The sequence below is a fragment of the Pantherophis guttatus genome, chromosome 2, assembly GCF_059756535.1.
Source record: "Pantherophis guttatus breed Tessera chromosome 2, ASM5975653v1, whole genome shotgun sequence".
Lineage (NCBI taxonomy): Eukaryota > Metazoa > Chordata > Lepidosauria > Squamata > Colubridae > Pantherophis > Pantherophis guttatus.
In genome coordinates, this window is record NC_142064.1 from 117,740,600 (window position 1) to 117,759,692 (window position 19,093).

Consider the following 19,093-nt stretch of genomic DNA (forward strand, 5'->3'; position numbering starts at 1 on the left):
CGAATCACATTACACCAAACTCCTACGAAGAGGTATTGAGGCTACCCCAGGAAGAGAGGACAAAGTGGGAGCTAGCCATGGCCAAAGAACTGGATAGCCTGAGGAAGCTAAAGGTCTACACCCCATCCAAGGTCCCAGAGGGCAAGAGCGCAATAGGCACCCGATGGATCTTCAAGGTCAAGAACTTAGAGGGTGGCCAAAGCCTATACAAAGCAAGATTAGTCGCCCAGGGGTTTGCCCAAAGGTTTCCAGAGGACTACACAGACACATATTCCCCCACTGTAAGGACAGAAAGCGTCAAAAGCGCCTTAGTCATTGCATCCCTGCTAGGGCTGGAGGTGCACCAGTTTGACGTGCAGACCGCCTACTTGCACGCCAACCTAGATAAAGAAATATACATCAAAGCGCCCCACAGCAAAGAAACCAGCAGGGGGGACACCTGGTTACTTCACAAGAGCCTGTACGGGCTAAAGCAATCGGGCAAACGCTGGTACGAATGCCTGGTAGAGGCCCTGAAGTCTATGGGATTCACAGCGACCATAGCTGACAACTGTTTCTTTACCAAGAAAGAGGGAGACTCACCAGAATACATCCTAGTTTACGTGGATGACATTCTATATATCAGTAAACACGAAGGAAACCGCAACACCTTCGCCAGCAGACTGGGCAAACACTTCACCCTAAAATACCTTGGGAAGATAAATCGGTACCTGGGGGTACAGGTCAACCAAACGCCAAAAGGTTTCCAACTGTCGCAGAAGGAGAAAATAGAAGAATTACTCCATAAGTGCAACATGGCAGACGCCAAGGGATGTGATTCACCCATGCAGACGGACTTTCTAAAAAACATGCATGATGAATCACCCAGATTTGAAGACAACACATTGTACAGGTCAGTCATAGGCTCCCTCCTATATATCACTAACTGGACAAGACCGGACATTGCTCTTTCAGTTAACTTATTGTCCAGGCACGTAAGCAAACCCACCACATACCACTGGGACGCGGTGAAAAGAGTACTAAGATACCTCAAACAAAGTGCCAATGCATGTCTAACCCTAGAACCTGAAAAATCCGACGAACCCATCCTCTCCTGCTACGCCGATACCGACTGGGCCGGAGATACCAAAGGCCGGAAAAGCACATCTGGGTACATATTCTACCTAAATAACAGTCCGGTGCATTGGTACACAGGCAAACAAATTTTGGTGGCAACCTCGACTACTGAAGCTGAATACATATGCCTCTCCAAAGCCGCCAACAATCTCATCTGGTTCGACGACCTACTCGCCAGCGTGTGGAGAGAACCAGCTTACCCAATAAATATCTATGAAGATAACAAAGCCGCCATAGAGATATCCATGTCCGACGCTATAGGACAAAGGTCAAGGCACATAGACATAAAGTATAAGCACGTTAGACAGCTCTCCAGAATCGGTTTCATAAAGGCCATTCACTGCGATACAGAAGAACAGACCGCAGACATACTCACGAAACCACTACAGGGCAAACAACACTCACACTTAGTTTCCAAGCTCAACATCCACCCAAGGGTACCAACCAGTCAGTCAGGCCTACAGACACGGGTCAGGCATTTAGAGGGGGATTTGTCAGGTATAAATGCACTGCCCGTGCCAGGGATCAGCTATAGCTCAGTAGTGCAAGGGTTAACCCAGACACCCACCTGGTCAGCTCCTCCCATAGACTCCTCCTTACCTGATTCCCCACCCACAGGTATAAAAGGTGGGCACACTCCTCCATGTTCCTCAGATCCTAATGTAACCAAGTGATGATGTGATGAACCTGCAAATAAAAGAAAGATATTTTATTAGATGACTCAAGTCTCTTCATTGGGCCTGATCCACCAATCCTTGTAACAGTCTCCTATCTTAGATCTAATGGCATTTGACTCTGTTTAGTCTTTTTCCCCCCCAGCTTTGCACTTTCATCAGGTGCACCTCCTAAATCGTCCCCCAAACAAATGTAAAGAGGGCTGTTTTTGTCCCTACTTTCTTATATTCTCTCTGTTCTGGCAGGATACATTCAGCCTGTTTTTTCCCATCTTGTTCCTTCCAGGTGTGCCACAGGGGAAGCCTGGCAGGAGATCATGCTGGCCAGCTTGCCTGGCAAGCGCTGTGACCCTGAGTCTGATTTTGAACCTGGGGAGGAATTCACTTGTGGTAGCAACTTTGCTATTGTCTATTTCATCAGCTTCTTTATGCTGTGTGCTTTCTTGGTAAGTTCCTGACATAAAGTACCCTCTGCTCTTCCCATTTAGCAGCTGGATTCTAGACCTATCAACCCAGTCCCTCTTCTGCAGAGCCAAGATCCATCTCATTATAACTATCAAACTAAAACATTGGTTCCCACCATGCATGTCAGTTTTGATGCACCGATTGTGCTGCCTGAAAATAGACCTAACTCAGAGAACATATGTGTCATCTTTGAAGTTGTTTCTGCAATTGGAAGCAAATGAACAGCTGGGAGCTAGAGTGGGTGCCGCTTAGCTATCTCCATTCCTGCAGTTTATCTCTTTAAAATTGCTCTCCCCCCTCTGGCTGCTGTTTCATCTCTGTTGCACAGAGGGGATCCTGTAATGTGCTTCTCCTATTTCTCTGCTTAGTCAATAACAGTAGGAGCAACAGCACTGTTTCAGCCTCAGATGATGCTCTTGCATTGTTACTAATGATAACCAATGATCTGTGTGTGGCTTATCCCATTTCCTTTCCCCATTGGGCCAGGCTTACTTGCTAAAATGAGGAGGATTGATGCTCATGAACATTCCCTGACAAAAAGGCATCCTCCTATCCCAAATATGGGGCATACTATCCTTGTTGAAAAGAAAGGGCATTGTGGGCAAGCAGTGTTCTCTAACTAAATGTTTTTCAGTCAAATGTGTAAAATAGCTCCCCTCATCCCCAGCCAAAGCGGAGACAAATTACAGTCCAGAATACTGAGAGACATCCTACTGATGACAGCTATTCCAAGGCACACTTTCTGTTGTTATTGAATATGTTTCAAGCCCAAATCAAAGCAATGACCCTTAGAAAGAGCTGCGGACTCTCACTAAGGTCCTCTGGCATCAATTCCTTTCCTTCAACTTGAGTACAATTTGATGAACACTTGCTGAGCCCGACAGGACTTATTTCTAAATAACCTTCACAGGATCAAGCTGCTTGCTTCTGTTTTTTTGCTCTCACTGTCTCCTCTATTAGATCATTAACCTCTTTGTTGCTGTCATCATGGACAATTTTGACTATCTCACTCGGGACTGGTCCATTCTGGGTCCCCACCACCTCGATGAGTTCAAGAGGATCTGGTCGGAATATGATCCAGCTGCCAAGTATGAAACTTAATTCCATTTATTGAAATAGTTTCAGCAAGTGCTTTTGGAAAAAGTAGCAGTATCTTCCAGAACTTACATCACAGATATTAAGGAGAAATCTTTAACTTCTCTTAAGCTGCACAATTTCTAGTGTTCTACTGTTACCAGAGACAATAGAAGAATATTACTTTCTTTCAATAGCTTTGATGCATACCACAAAAGGCATTGTAGATTATATATTGAGTTAATATTTTGAAAGTGAAATATAAGTGGTAGTCCTGCCTGAGGAGCTGGTACTATCATTTCTAGATCATGAGTTTATAGCAATAGCACTTAGACTTATATTCCATTTCACAATGCTTTTACAGCCCTCTCTAAGCGGTTTACAGAGTCAGCATATTGCCCCCAACAATCTGGGTCCTCATTTTACCCATCTTGGAAGGATGGAAGGCTGAGTCCTGAGTCAACCTTGAGCCTGGTGGGATTTGAACTGCCAAACTGCAGGCAGCCAGCAATCAGCAGAAGTAGCCTGCAGTACTGCACTCTAACCGCTGCGCCACCATCATTGATGATTTTACTATTTGAGGGTCTTTCCTCAGTGCTGAATTAGACGACTCTCCATCCATCTGGAATTGGCACAGGCCTATAATTGTGACATTGAATATCCCAGTTGCTGACTCTCTCCTGCCTCTATTTGTTTCAAGACAGTCAATTTCTCTTCAGGATGCTGAGTGACAAAACCTGGTGATTTTATACACCTTGAGGATTGTCTTTGGATGGTTTCTAACTAAGGAGAGAAATATCACTTAACAGCTGAGGATGATTAAATCTGTTTCCCTCATGGATTTCAGATAAAATAATACAGTAGCAACAACATTGGGACAAAGCAAAGTGTATTTTCCTAGTAGCAACATTGTCCATTTCCTACATCTTTCTGATTTAAAATGTTCTTTGAAATGTGTTTCGTAGCATTATTACTTTCTATGCTGCTGTTTGATAAACATTTGAATTAATAGGCCTCTGGTTTAAATCTATGCTTTTTAAATTCTGTTCCTTTATAATGATTGGGTATTTGTGTGCTTAATACATGTGAAAATGTAATTTATGTTCATGCAGATTAATTTAGAGTATCTGCAGCCTATAATGATAGATGACAGGTGTGTTTCACATTTTCCCATTCACCATGGGAACTGGAGGTGATGAGAATAGTCCATCAAAACTAAAGGAGATCAGGTAGAGGAAGGCTTAATTAAATAAAGGTTGCTCTTCCAGAGGTTACATCAAGCATCTGGATGTGGTGACCCTATTGCGCCGGATACAGCCACCTCTGGGTTTTGGGAAGCTCTGTCCCCACCGAGTAGCCTGCAAAGTAAGTCAACAAAATCAGATTCATCTGGACTATAGTGACTACTAACAGGGAGGAGATTACAGGGATTCTTGATTTAATTTGCCTGTTTTTTAGAGGCTGGTGGCCATGAACATGCCATTGAACTCAGATGGAACTGTCACTTTTAATGCCACCCTCTTTGCTCTAGTGCGTACATCACTAAAGATCAAGACAGAAGGTAAAACACTAATTTAATGCAGAGAAGTATTTTGTACATGAAGAGAGTTCCTGTTTTCAGGCTTCTAGTTAAGCTTCCCCAAACCTTTTCCCTGTTCTCAAAAGTTCCTCCTATGTCCCACCTACCCTAATCCCACAGACTCCTCCCTTCTCTCCGCCTTTTTCTCCTGCTTTTGTTTTACTGAAGTAGTGGAAAACAAATTAGATGAATCTGTGATACCGTAAAATAATGCAGCTGTTTTAGAATCATATGTTCTAAGGCTGTCCTAATATGCTGTTCTCAAGAGCCAATCTTCCTGTTTTACTAAAACAGACGATAATGACAGTGATGCTTTCCCCAGGCTTTGTGCCTGCCACTTACATTGGTTTTCTCCAGATGTGTTGGACTACAACGGGAATACAGCTATAGTTATAAGACTGGGAAGACGTCTATAGATCACATATCTAAACCAGAAATATTTTTCTTCTCCATTTTCTTTTCTTTCCTAATTCATTTCACCTCCATCTGACTGTATTCCCACTATTTGTTTTTCTTAGTTCCAAAGCTACTTGGGATAGTTTTGGATAACTTAGTAGAGGAATCAGGAATAAAATCTCATTCTCCTCTTCTCTTATAGGAGACCTGGATATGGCCAATAGGGAACTACGTGCTGTCATCAAAAAGATCTGGAAACGGACTAAGCCCAAATTGCTGGATGAGGTGTTACCTATAGCAGAAGGTCAGTATTCCTTTGTCCTTTCTGTTAAATCAATCTCTTATCAAGTCTCCAGAAAGTCAAGAGAGGAGGGAAGATTAAACATTATGTTAGCTTAATGGGCCACTTAAATATTCACAGAAGTTGAACAGCTGTTAAGACTTGTTTGGTGCTGCACCAGTTCAGATTCTGCAGGTGTAACAAAAATATTTTTTTCCTGATAATTGTTTTTGATGCAAAATGGAAGTCATCCTTGAAAACAACAAAATGCACTCAGCACTACAAGAACACTGGTGCTATTCTCTTGTAGTTAAAAAAAAAAGCCAAACATTTCTGTAACATCACCTCAAGGTTTTTAGGGGAACATGAATGCTTTGAACTTAGCCACAGGTTCCTAAACGCTTGCATCTTCCACTGGCAGGGGAGGAGATAACCGTAGGAAAATTCTATGCCACATTCCTGATCCAAGATTATTTCCGTAAATTCCGTAAGCGGAAAGAAAAGGGACTGCTTGGACCAGATGGGTCCCCAAGCAACTCCTCCGCCTTGCAGGTAACTCTATCCCTTTTTAAGACGAATCCCTTAAATCAGGGGTTTCCAACCTTGGCAACTTTAAGGCTTGTGGACTTCAACTCCCAGAATTCCTCAGCCATCTTTGCCAAGGTTGGAGACCCCTGCCTTAAATGGTCAGATGAAGAGACCCTGAAACACAGATAGCTGATCTTTTTGTTTTGGGACCTCTCCCCATTAAGGCTGGACTGAGCTGCTTACAAGATCTAGGGCCTGAGATCCGCAGAGCAATATCCTGTGACCTGGAAGGAAAAGAGGAGGAGGAGGAAGAAGAAGAAGCTGAGGAGAAAATCATTGAGGAAGAGACAGCCATTTACAAGGTAAAGCCTTTGTTCCAGTTGGATTTAAGGAAGCAAATTTGTAGTTGTGAAAAGGTTACACGGTTGAAAACACTTTATTGATTTTTCTTCAAAGAAAAGAAAAAAAATAGATTAGGAAGAATGCTGGGTTGGAACCCTTTCGGAAACATTCAGTTTTTTAAAACTTATTTACAGGAGATACGTATTTTTGCATGAAGGAACTTTCACTCATGTGAACCCATTCATGTGAGCTCTGTTCTCTGAAGTGAGAAAACCTTTTTTGCCAGTTTAATAAGAGTGAGATCTCCATTGTGTGGATGGCTCTTATCTGTTGATCTAGAACAAGGCTACTATTTATTGGAACCTTCTTTGGAGTAGAGTACAGTTAGCTTCATATTCATAGTAAAACCTGTGTTTTGCTATGTTTGACATAGTGGTTGAAGGTCCTGGGAAATCATGAGTTCTAGTTCTTCCTTAGACATCAAAACTGGCTGGGCGACCCTGAGACTGGCAGTCTCTCTCAACTCAATCCATCTCACAGAGTTTATTATTGTAAAAAAAATAGTATTTCTACAAAAAGAAAAGGCAGGATATAAATCTAATAAAGAATAAAATATTCCATTTGGGAAAGAATTTTGTTGGAACTGGGGTTTTAAAAAATGCTTAATTTTCTTCTCTGGTTGGGGTAGTCCAGTTTTTTCTTTAACCGTACAGTTTGTTTTAGCACAGCTTCCCATGGTGCACTTCTAACGTGTGGACTACAAGTTCTGATAAACTGAGAATTATAGCCAAGTGTACCTCAAAACCCACTCAAGAGCATGGGATCCCTGGAGCGTTAACATAGAGCTTAACTCCAAGCATTAGTTGCTCATTGATTTTCCTTTGGCTGTGATTTGGTTCGATATTGTTATTTATTTATTTATTTATTTATTTATTATATTTATATACCGCCCTATTCCTAAGGGACTCAGGGCGGTGAACAACGAACGATAGAAATACATGTAATACAAACGTTAATAAAAACCAATTAAAATATACTAAACACTCTGGTCCTAGATAATATAAGACATCCCAGTTTAAAATAAAATCAAAAAGCAATATAAAGGGAAAAATTAGGCCAGGCCGGCCTGCTGAAACAGGAATGTTTTGAGGGCACGGCGGAAACTGCGCAGATCCGGAATCTTCTGTATTTCTGGGGGGAGCTCGTTCCAGATGGTGGGTGCCCCCACAGAAAAGGCTCTCCCCCTGGGGGCCGCCAGTCGACATTGTTTGGCTGACGGCACCCTGAGAAGCCCCTCTCTATGGGAGCGTACTGGGCGGTGAGAGGCTATTGGTGGCAGAAGGCGGTCTCGTAAGTACCCCGGTCCTAAGCCATGGAGCGCTCTAAAGGTGGTAACTAAGACCTTGAAGCGCACCCGGAAGACCACAGGGAGCCAGTGCAGCTCACGCAGGAGGGGAGCCACATGGGAGCGCCATGCTGCTCCCATAACTACCCGCGCGGCCGCATTCTGGACCAGCTGGAGCCTCCGGGTGCTCCTCAAGGGGAGCCCCATGTAGAGAGCATTACAGTAGTCCAGGCGTGAAGTGACGAGGGCATGAGTGACCGTTTTTAACGAGTCCCGATCCAGAAAGGGACGCAACTGGCGAATCAGGCGAACCTGATAAAAAGACCTCCCGGCCGCAGCCGTCAAGTGTTCTTCTAAAGACAGCCGTGAGTCCAAGAGGACGCCTAAGTTGCGAACCCTCTCCGTGGGGGGCAATGACTCATCCCCAATAGTCAGTGATGGCACCAATTGACTATATCGGGACGTCGGAAACCACAGCCATTCGGTCTTGGATGGGTTGAGCCTGAGTCTGTTCCTCCCCATCCAGATCCGTACAGCCTCCAGGCACTGGGACATCACTTTAAGGGCATCATTGGGGTGGTCCGGGGTGGAGATGTATAGCTGAGTATCATCAGCATACTGATGATACTTCACCCCAAATCCACGGATGATCTCACCCAGCGGCTTCACATAAATGTTGAACAGAAGGGGTGAGAGAACCGACCCCTGTGGCACCCCACATACAAGGGGCCTCGGGGTCGACCTCTGCCCCCCTGTCAACACAGACTGCGACCGATCAGAGAGAAAGGAGGAGAACCACCGCAACACGGTGCCCCCCACCCCTAACTCTTCCAACCGGTGCAGCATGATACCATGGTCGATGGTATCAAAAGCTGCTGAGAGGTCTAATAGGACCAGGACAGAGGAGCAACCCCTGTCCCGGGCCCTCCAGAGATCATCTACCAATGATTTAAGTTAAGACAGAGTTTCAACATGGAATTAACATGAATAGATTTTAAAAGATGAATGATTTTGAAAGTCAAATCCCAGTGCACCTCAAGCTAATTGCAAACGAGATAATTCAGCTAGCCAGTTCTGTTTTTCCACACCTACTCTTCTGTGCTGAAATTGGAAAAGGTTGCTACTAAGTTTCTAGGAGAGCAGATGCATGTACAATATGGTGTTATGAACTGCAGAAGAGAAGAGAATTTGAGATATTTGGAGAAAGGGAATAAGAATTCTGTCTGCAGATTTATAATATGTTTCTAGCTTGACAGGGCTAGAAAGTCAGAGACTACTGTTCTTATTTTGCATGAAGCCTCTAAAAGAATTTGGAGAGCATTTTTTGAAAAAAAATTCCTCTGAAGATTTCTTGCCTAGTTCCCCTCCTACACAAACCAGGAGCCAATTTCTATCATGTGGCATATTAATGGCTGATTTCTAAAAAAGAATTATGGCTCAAATTACTCCCTTAAGTCTAAAAGCTCTCTTTTTCTAGCAGGTTTGGAGCAGGGGTGAAATCCAGCAGGTTCTGACAGGTTCTGGAGAAGCGGTAGCGGAAATTTTGAGCAGTTCAGAGAAACTGGTAGTGGAAACTTTGAGTAGTTCAGAGAACCGGCAAATACCACCTCTGGCTAGCTCCAGAGTGGGGTGGGAATGGAGATTTTGTAATATCCTTCCCCTGGAGTGGGGTGGGAATGGAGATTTTGCAGTATCCTTCCCCTGCCATGCCCACCAAGCCACACCATGCCCACCAAGCCATGCCCACAGAACTGGTAGTAAAAAAAATTGGATTTCACCACTGGTTTGGAACTAAAGAATATACAGCAATTAATTTTCTGTGAGTGAGCAAAGCTTACATTTACTTCAGTATATTCCAAGGGTGTCTGGGGGGGGGGGGGTGTTTAAAAAAGTAAAAATGATGGGCACAACCATGCATATAAAAAGTGCTTGATTGTATGATTGTGGCTGCCATCTATATTTTTTTTGAGCCCCTCCCTGTGGACACCCATTATTCATTTTCTCTTTCATGATTGCATTGTTTCATATTTAGTTTATGAGTGCTGAGCTTGGGCATTACAATTTCTTCTCCAACTTCAAACTCTAGAATATTGGATTACCATCAAACTGAAGTTTGATTGTTGAAAGAGACTGCATGGACTTTTAAACAGTCCCTCTGCAATTTGCATTAGAACTGAACTAGCCCCAAGAGGGTCCATGCTCTTAAAAATCTCCCAAGGTAGAGAACCCTCAACCCCATAAGGAGACAGTTCCACTGTTGTACAGATCCTACCATTTAGAAGTTTTTGCTTGTATCTAAAAAAGAAATCTAGGTTGGTGCGACTTGTAGCCGTTATTTTTGTTTCTACTTTCTGTGGACATTAACAAGTTCCCTATGGTACCTTTTAACATCTTGAATCAGTATCAAATCTCCTGTTAATCTTTTCTCCAAACTGAGCATCCCAAATTTCTTTAATCTGTTATTTTAGACATATCCTCAAGTTCCTATATCATCTTTGTTGCTACACAGTACTCTGGTTTGGAGTAGAAGAATATAGGTATTTGATGTACCTTTTGTGCAGTGCTTCGTTTGATGAAGCCCATAACTATGTTAGCTCTTTTAGCAGCCGTCTCGCACTGCTGGTTGTTGTTCAGCTTGTTCTCAGTGACTGAGCCCTTTTCCTTCTATGATGTTGCTGCAAAGCCACAAATCTTGCAAAGCCACGAATCTCCCTAAATGTTATCCATTGCAAATTCTCCCTTTTGGAGGTCATCTTGTTCCTCTCAGTTCAGACTTCTAACCTGTGCAATCTCTTCTGGTATTTTTGAGTATAGAGACCAAACCTTCCATTTCTGCATCATCCACCTATTATCCAGGTCATTAATAAAGATATTGTATAACACGGTCCCCAAGACAGATCCTTATGGGATCCCATGGGTTACTGCTTTCCAATTTCCAGATCAAGTTTTCATGTCATTTCATGCTCATTGTCTTGAGTATAGTTAACCGGCCATTTCCTGGACCACCATCCTACTGATGGTGCATTTCACTGATAAACCCTTTAATGGTTTATCAGTGAAAACATCGTGTGGAGCCTTGTCAAAAACTTTGCTGAAAGATGGGTAGCTCAGATCCTCAGCATTGTCCTTATCCATGTTACCTTACCAACAAATGCAATATTTGTTTCTCAGGACCTATTTTTGACATATACTTACTAACTTTTAGCAATCATAGCACTGTCTTCAAGACACTTTCAAGTGGCCTGATTCCTACACTTCTCACTTGAAGCATTGTAAATGGTCCTTGCTTGTTAACTGTTCCTTTCATTTCCAATAAACATCCTTTTTTATTATCAGTTCCTTCTTGAATTCTGTAGTCTACTACATTGGCTTCTTTAGACGTTTCCGAGTTTTCTTCCTTACTAGTGTTGTTGGAGGCTATGTAATCCTTAATTACCTTTTCAAAAAGTCACAGCCACCTACATTTTTGCTTTTAAGGTTTTATTTCTATAGTGCTTTTCTTACTTCATTAAAATTTGCCTTTCTACTATCCATGGTTGGAGTTTGTTTTTTATGAAACTTTTTTTATTAAAATCAAGAACTAGGAATGCATGGTTACTTGCTCCCAAAGTTCCTACCACTTTAATATCCTTAATCATCTCATCCTGGTTAGTAAGTATCAAATCCCAGACAGCAGATCCCTTAATGCCTACCTCAATCATTTTAAAAAAGAAATTATTACTAAGGATGAGTAAAGAATATATGTGACATCTTATGTTTGGTAGAATTTATCTTCCAATACATATCTAGTAGTTGAAACCTCCCTTCAGAAATACATCAAGGGGTATTGGGACTTCAGTGAATCTTTTTCCTCTTCTGATTAGTTTGATGATTTATTGTAGCAAGTTATTGCTTATATTAGCTTGCCCTGCTATATTAACCCAGATGCTTTCAACACTTGTATTACCATCAGTCCATTAGACCAACTATAGGGAAATTCATTCCTTTTACACAGCACTATCCAGCGTTCTCTCTGATGTTGACTGTTCCTCTGAAGCAAGCTGTACCTCTCAAGCCATCCCACTGTGTTTCTGTAATCACTGTTTTATTATGCTTACCTTTCTGTCTCATGACGTCTGATTGACATTGCTTCTTACTCATCCTTTATGTATTAATGCGGAGACATTTAAGATAATTGGTTAGATTCCCTGTTTTGACCTCCCTGCATTTCTTTTCTTCCTCTTTAACTGGTAATTATCAAAAAAAGTCCTTTTTCTTAAAGAACATTTGCTTTCATTGGGAAGCATTGATTGGGAATACCAGCTGGGCTGCAGGGTTTTTTCCTCTTCTCCCCAAAGCCATGAAATAAACCTTCATATGCTGGAGGCGTCATGCATGCCTTACAATGTCATTTGTGTCCAGTTGGATGAGTAGGAAGACCTGTGATCAGCCGTTCTGAAAAGTCTTGCCGGTTTTTTAGTCATATCTCAGATCTGGGCACCTGAAGGGCAACACATAAATGGGTTCTCTTACGTTTTCTCTTGTTGGGTCACTATTTTTCATCTAAGGATTGTTAACAGTACAAGGAAAATACAGGAAAACCTGAAGTGCAACTGCTAAATCCATGAAGAAATGCACTGCCTTCCAGAATTATATTCATGAAAAAAAATAAATCTAAACGCATGTAAGGTTATGGAAGATAGCACTTCCATCAACGATGCTGCTTGCTCAGAATAGTTTAAACAGAGCAGATGATGCTGGGAGTGGTCATAAGGGCATGGGCGAAACATACAACTACATGTAAACTGAAATATGTCATTAATCACAATTCTATATAAGTGTAAATAAATGTTTTTCCTGAAGGCCTGGGTTTCCCAGTGCTGTAACTGATATTGATTTTACTTTGGAAATCGGTGGGAAATCAATTTGGTCTGATTACAAAAAGGATAATTAGGACTGCTATTTTGGGAATTATATATATACAGTCTAAAGAAAATGGGGGGACACCAGAGCAAAGAGCACCAAAGCCTAGAAAGCTGCAGGTATGCAAATTTGACAAAAGAAAAGAAGCTCTGAACGTAAGACTGAGGTTGGCACGTAGATTTGAAAGAACAGGCTTAGTTTAAAATATCTAGCTAGATCACATATTAAGCTATCCAGGAACAGCAATGAACAACAGGAGCCTGGTGGCTCAGCAGACTAAAAGCATTGTGATTAACACCAGCTGTCTGCAATTACTGTAAGTTTGAATCTCACCAGGCTCAAGGTTGACTCAGCCTTCCATCCTTTCTAAGGTAGGTAAAATGAGGACCCAGTTTGTGGGGGCAATAAGCTGACTTTGTATAAATATACAAAAGTATGAAGGCTATTGCTTAACGCATTGTAAGCCACCCTGAGTCTCCAGAGAAGGGCGGCATATAAATCAAATTAAAAAAACAAACAAACAGGAAAATTATTGATTTCCAAGACTTCCTTCCTTCCTTCCTTCTTACAGAGTTCTGAGTTATATAGTGAAGCCCCTGAGCACCATGCTCAGACTCCAACAGAACAAGAAGACAAGACTGTGGCCTCTCAGCACCTCTCTAAAACCAGCTCCTCCCATGTGTTAAATGGGCTGAAGCCCTATGAAGAGAACATTAGTGGCAGTGATGAGCCTGCTGACTTGCCTGTTGTTTCCATTCAACGCAGGATAAACAGGTGCTGAAGGGTTGAATGGGCTTTTGGACAGGGGAGGAAAGAAGGTAGTTGTAAATTCAGTGGGGCATGGTAAATTATGGGAGGGTATGTAATTCCTCACAACCATATATTTCTATCCAGGCAATGTTCCAGTTTCCCACCAACAGAAGAAGAAGTAGTTAACCACACTGATGTTTGTATAGAGGACACCTCAGCTGAGCAGGGAAACTATAGCCGTGAGGAAGACTCTGAAAACCTGCCGCCCCATGACAAGTAAGTGTTAGGGGTTGAAGCATAGTAGTGCAGTATTGCACCACAACATTGGCTCTTTTTTGCAAGTAATGGTATGGCAAGGGAACTGGATTTGCTTCTTGGTATTCAACTTCCATATTTTTTTTAATTAACTATCCAGTAGATAAATAATATCTCTTCCAATGCCATGTCCACACTCTATCATGATCCCTCTGGATATTTTCACCAGAAGAGGATGAAAGGACAAATGAGCAGAACATTCTGAGGATGTCCTCTCACCTGAAGCATCAAGTAGGGGCAAAACTACGCCTTCTAATTCTTCAGAACCTATGTCTGACTCATAATCCCCAAACTCATAAAAACAATTTTGTGAAGCAGAGGGGCAATGCAATGTACAAGGCTTGCAAGATCAGCCACCGTGTCTGTAAAGTTGTACTCAGGAGCCAGGTATATCTCCCTTAAGAGCTAATAAATGTGATCTGAATATGGGAGAAGTACTCCAATGCTTCTGCATGAAAGTCTTTAATAGAACAAATACTGGGAGCTATGTTTATCATCTGTGTATCCCAAATCTTACTTTACTTGCTCAGCTAGACTGAACTACTCACCTTACCTGCTTTTCTGAATAGCATGCTTTGGCCCTCCCATTTTTGTACCTGGACTGTGCTTGGATAAAGTCCAAGCTGCTCTCTCTTCATGGCCAAAACATCATAATCCCTGACCTTAGTTTACCAGACTGTGTCCTTTATCCAGGAGAGTTTGTTTCTGGCCACTTTATGCAGATGGAGGGCTTATTTTTGAGGGATCACATATTGCAGTTGGCTCTTAGCTATTGCAGTTTATGCTTTGCAGGCTTAACCCAACTACCTTGGAACTGAGCAGGTGAGTTTGCCACTCCGATAAAAATGCCCAGTTGTCTCATCTGAGAAACATCCATGATGATCTTTCACACATTCAATTAAATTCGCTCCCAATTATTGGGAATAATCCACATAATGGGCTGAACTATGTGGTTGCATTTCTCATGCAGGCAGCCTCCACTGCACAATCCTCAGTCCCACCAGCATCACTGGCAGAGTGGCTACGGGGGTTCCCTGCCTCTGCTCTCTCATCGGGTCAACAGCAGACTCGGCAAAGGAGTACTGGACAGCAGGCAGACCAAGCGCCGGCGCCTCTTGCCTGCCACTCCCGCAGGTCAGGATGATGAGGATTTGGTGTTAGGTGGAGAGTAGCTGGAAGAGGAAGAAACTATGCAAACCTGTCTTAGTTGCAGGAATATTTGTCTATCACACCACAGAAAGCCGTCTACAGTATCTACAAATGAAGCAACAATGTCTATACAGTCTCTTTAGGACCAATGAATGGCAACAGACTAGGGGCAAGAACAGGAAATATAATTAAATTTGGAAACGGTATCTAAACTGTCTACTGTTGACCTCACCCCATTCCTAAGAGGTCTGTAAGGGGCGTGCATAAGAGCACCAGCGTGCCTACCGTCCCTGTCCTAATGTTCCCTTTAATTGTATTCATTTTATGTATTCAATTAATGCTTATACTTATATATAATTATCTAATATGTACTCGACAAAATAAAAAAAAATATGGGGAAAATTTGGAAACACACATTTTTAAGTGAAGAACTATGGTAAATGCAATTGAATAGTCCATTGGTTAGGATGGCTATAAACAACTGTAGAGTTACTTTATCCACTCTGTTTTCACTTGCATTCCTTCTTCTGATCTTAGAAAAGTGTGTAGTCATACTATGTTCAGCTTTTTTTAAAAAAAATATGATGAGGAACCGTTATACATTTAGTGAAAGATATTTGGCTAAGCTAAACAAGGGGCTAGTAGAAGGTGGTCCTGCACCAATGGCTACTTAACACCTACTCTGCCATTCCCTTCCGTCACTTTCCTTCTTTGGGCAGGCCGCAAACCAGCCTTCAACATCCAGTGCCTGCAGCGTCAAGACAGCTGCGATGACATCCCCATCCCAGGCACCTACCACCAAAAGGCACCACTGGGCCGAACACATGCACAGGTAAAAGAGCATGAATAGAGCCTTCTTTCTAAAAAAGAGACTTTAGAAGCAGCAAAATCCTTCTTGGAAAACAATATCCTTTTGCTCTTTGAGTTCCTTCCCTATTGTTTTCAGTATGTGAGGACTGTTTATGAAACAGACATTCTAGTAAGATTGCTTCATGTGTTGTAGGGGTGAACCTGAACTCTGAAAACAGGCATAAGTCTGTCTCTCTCTCCCCTCCCCCCTCTCTCACACACACCAGTTTGGCCTCTCCTAGCTGAATGAAATGCTGTGTCCATTTTAACAGTCATGTTGTATGTAACTCAACTGAACACTTCAGGATGGTCTTCTGTAATGGTTCACCTTTCTTCACAGAGAATATGTGACAATAGTTGAACTTGTAATATGGTTGTTTTATGATCAAACCAGGTTAATATTGTTCCTATCGTTGGCTGTTCCATTATTTGATTGTACCATGTGTCAAACCATTTACACCCACTCTTTCCAATCTCATGTCCACAGGATATAATTCCCAAATACCTTACCAGCATGCTGGCTGAAAATTATTGCAGGTTGGTTCCAAACAGCTTAAGGTCTCCAACCTGGAAGAAAATAAATACACATTGTTTCTCTGCACTAATATCTACCTGGAGTATCCCAGGAGTTTTCATGGCTCTTCTCTCCCACTCTGCTCTACTGTCAATAAGCGCGCCAAGCTGCTTCTGCTTTTCCTTGGAGCATTTCTTCATCTACTGTAGCTCCAAATGGTTCACTGATTGGGAAAAGCTCCCCAGATAAAGTTCCAGATACTGAATCATTGTGGGCAGGGCAGGAAAAGACGGTGTCAACTTGAGATGGCCTTGCCCTGCCCACAATGATTCTGGATTTCAAGCCGTCAAAAGACTAAACTGGCCTTTTACTTTGTAAAATCGAAAGGCTGTTAAAAAGCACAGCAGCATTATTGTCATTAGGCTGACTGCGTCTCCCTTTCTCTTTCAGTCCCACCAGGGCTATGGCAAGTATAGCTCATGGCACAGTGGCAGCCGCACTTCAACATCTTCCTCGCAATCTTGGGCCACGCCTCCAAAACGGGGCCGGCTGCTTTATGCTCCACTCATCCTATTGGAGGAGGAGAGGGTGCCAGGATACAGCTGGGAAAAGAATAGCAGCAGCCTTCCACCCATGTCGCAGGCCCACTGGTACAGGAATGAAGCCGAGCTGACCTGCCACACCTATGGAAGCCTCAAGGTTCCAAGCCCACTCCGGCACAGCTCCGGTGGCAGATCTGGCAGCGCGGACAGTCTGGTGGAGGCAGTGAGTGTGGGACAGATCTCTGTTTTCTTCAAGTACTACAATTTAGACTATCACATTAAAGATACAAGTTGTACAAGCAATAACACAAGTAGTAACACGAATAAAAGACTGCATCTCTTTCTATTTAAACTCTCATAACATAAATTACATACCCCCAAAAAATTAAACAGGAAGAAATCAAACAATGTATCAAAAGAATGTAGAGAAAAAAATCAAAAGAAAACGAAAAAGTGAAGAAAAATAACAATGTTAATGAGTAGCTGTGTTATATTAAGCTTATTCAATTTGTTACAAATAAATTTTCAACACTAAGGTGAACCAGAGAGCTACATTGTGTAGCCTTTTCTGCCACATAAAACCTTTCAAAGGCTGGGAAATGACAGATTTCATGCAGCCATAATTCAGTACACATGACCTTCCAGTGTACAGAACTGAATATAGGACAGAATGTTTGACCAAGGTATTTTAGAGAACAAACAATTCCCACTCTTCCACTTTAGATTTCTACTTGTTGGAAGCCTTGGAATAAATCATCTGCAAGTAAATTATCTTTTTTGGTCAGTTTTCAGGTATAATGCTGGGACCACATTGATTTCTCTTATGGATGACCAATAGCAGGACCAGGATGGAGCAGTACAAACTTTCTCATCCTATTTGACCTCTCAGTGGTCAATACTACTAAACTTGTCTTTCTTCTTTTTCTCCTAGGTGCTCATCTCCGAAGGCCTAGGCATGTATGCACAGGACCCAAATTTTGTGGCCTTTACCAAGCAGGAGATTGCTGATGCCTGCCACATGACTCTGGATGAAATGGAAAGTGCTGCCACGGACTTGTTGAGTCTCAAGTCTGCTGGTGGTGATAGTAGCAATCGAGGTGGTGGAAGCCACCTTCTGTATAGCAGTGATGGGGAACATAGCGGAGCTGAGAGTCTAGGCCTTGTTTATAGTGATGAAGAAAGCTTCCGTTCCCGTGAGGAAGAGGACTTGGCTGATGAGATGATCTGCATCACCACTTATTGACCAAGAAATGCCCTCCCAGCAGGGCAAAAAGAGTCAGTGGCTGCAGAACTGTTCAAAACTTTGCTATGATGGTTGTGGTTATTTAAAAAACAACGGCATTCAGGGTTAAGAAACCAAACACTGTCCTCACATTGATTGTAGCAGAAACAATTATTAGAAAGATTGGATAATAAGCTTTCCTGATTTAGGGAGCCTGCTCTTTATCTTCCAGACTTTGGCTCTTCCAAAAACGGTACAGAAAACAGCAGCCTTGTACCTTTTCTTTTGAGGAAGGGTTCTGGAGTTGAACTGGAATTCCCACACAATTAGTTCTGTTTTTTTCATCAAAAACAATAGATATTGTTTAAAAGATCTGGGATGGGAAGCTATTTTGCCAGATCATATTAAAAAGAGAGAGAAAAAGTAATTATTCTCCAACATCTTTTCCCTGATGTTCACTAATTACAACCAGTTCTTTTATTGTTGCTTTTCCAACCTGGTACCTTCCAGATACTTTGGATTTCAGCTTTTATACTGTATTCTCCCAGCTTCCCATAATCATAAATGAGGTCAACATCCCACAAATGATCTTGGTATCCTGAGCTTTATGTAATAAAGAATCCAGAACAACCTCTGGAGTTCCTCCTCGTATACTCACTTGAATGAAAAGAATGTGTATGATTTGGGGGTAGTTGTCTGAGGGTGGGAATCCAAAGTATTAAAGGGAAGGCTATCATGATATGAATTTGGAAAAAAACTTTTATAGCTATTACTTAATCAAATCTATTGTGCTCATAGAAGATTCCCCTATGTCTGTTGCTGTACAAAGCAGACTAACCTCCCAATCCAGGAAATTCTATGATTTCCCTAAATTAAAAATGGATAACTTTCATCTAATTTCCTGAAGTTGCTAACGTTGCCCAAGTTACCACATTCAACATCCAGCTACTGAATAAAGGCGATCTAATTTTCTGCATTTGCAGAGGGCGGGGTGGGGGGGGGGAGAAGAAACAAAAGAGGCTGTTGGTCTTTGTTGATAAAAATACTTTTT

The 19,093-nt window shown here is 42.2% G+C and overlaps 1 protein-coding gene across 1 annotated transcript in view; it reads left to right on the forward strand.

Annotated features, from left to right (window-relative positions):
* The window catches only part of CACNA1F (calcium voltage-gated channel subunit alpha1 F), a 70,289-nt gene extending 51,617 nt beyond the window's left edge, over nucleotides 1-18,672 (forward strand). Inside the window, exons 34-46 of the mRNA XM_087886562.1 lie at nucleotides 2,077-2,236; nucleotides 3,216-3,343; nucleotides 4,598-4,694; nucleotides 4,788-4,890; nucleotides 5,507-5,608; nucleotides 6,006-6,136; nucleotides 6,337-6,474; nucleotides 13,273-13,475; nucleotides 13,596-13,727; nucleotides 14,737-14,900; nucleotides 15,635-15,747; nucleotides 16,729-17,043; nucleotides 17,752-18,672. Of these exons, the coding sequence (XP_087742688.1) occupies nucleotides 2,077-2,236; nucleotides 3,216-3,343; nucleotides 4,598-4,694; nucleotides 4,788-4,890; nucleotides 5,507-5,608; nucleotides 6,006-6,136; nucleotides 6,337-6,474; nucleotides 13,273-13,475; nucleotides 13,596-13,727; nucleotides 14,737-14,900; nucleotides 15,635-15,747; nucleotides 16,729-17,043; nucleotides 17,752-18,063 (2,098 nt within the window). The 3' untranslated portion in view covers nucleotides 18,064-18,672. The remainder of the gene's footprint in view (nucleotides 1-2,076; nucleotides 2,237-3,215; nucleotides 3,344-4,597; nucleotides 4,695-4,787; nucleotides 4,891-5,506; nucleotides 5,609-6,005; nucleotides 6,137-6,336; nucleotides 6,475-13,272; nucleotides 13,476-13,595; nucleotides 13,728-14,736; nucleotides 14,901-15,634; nucleotides 15,748-16,728; nucleotides 17,044-17,751) is intronic.
* Nucleotides 18,673-19,093: the final 421 nt, after the last annotated feature.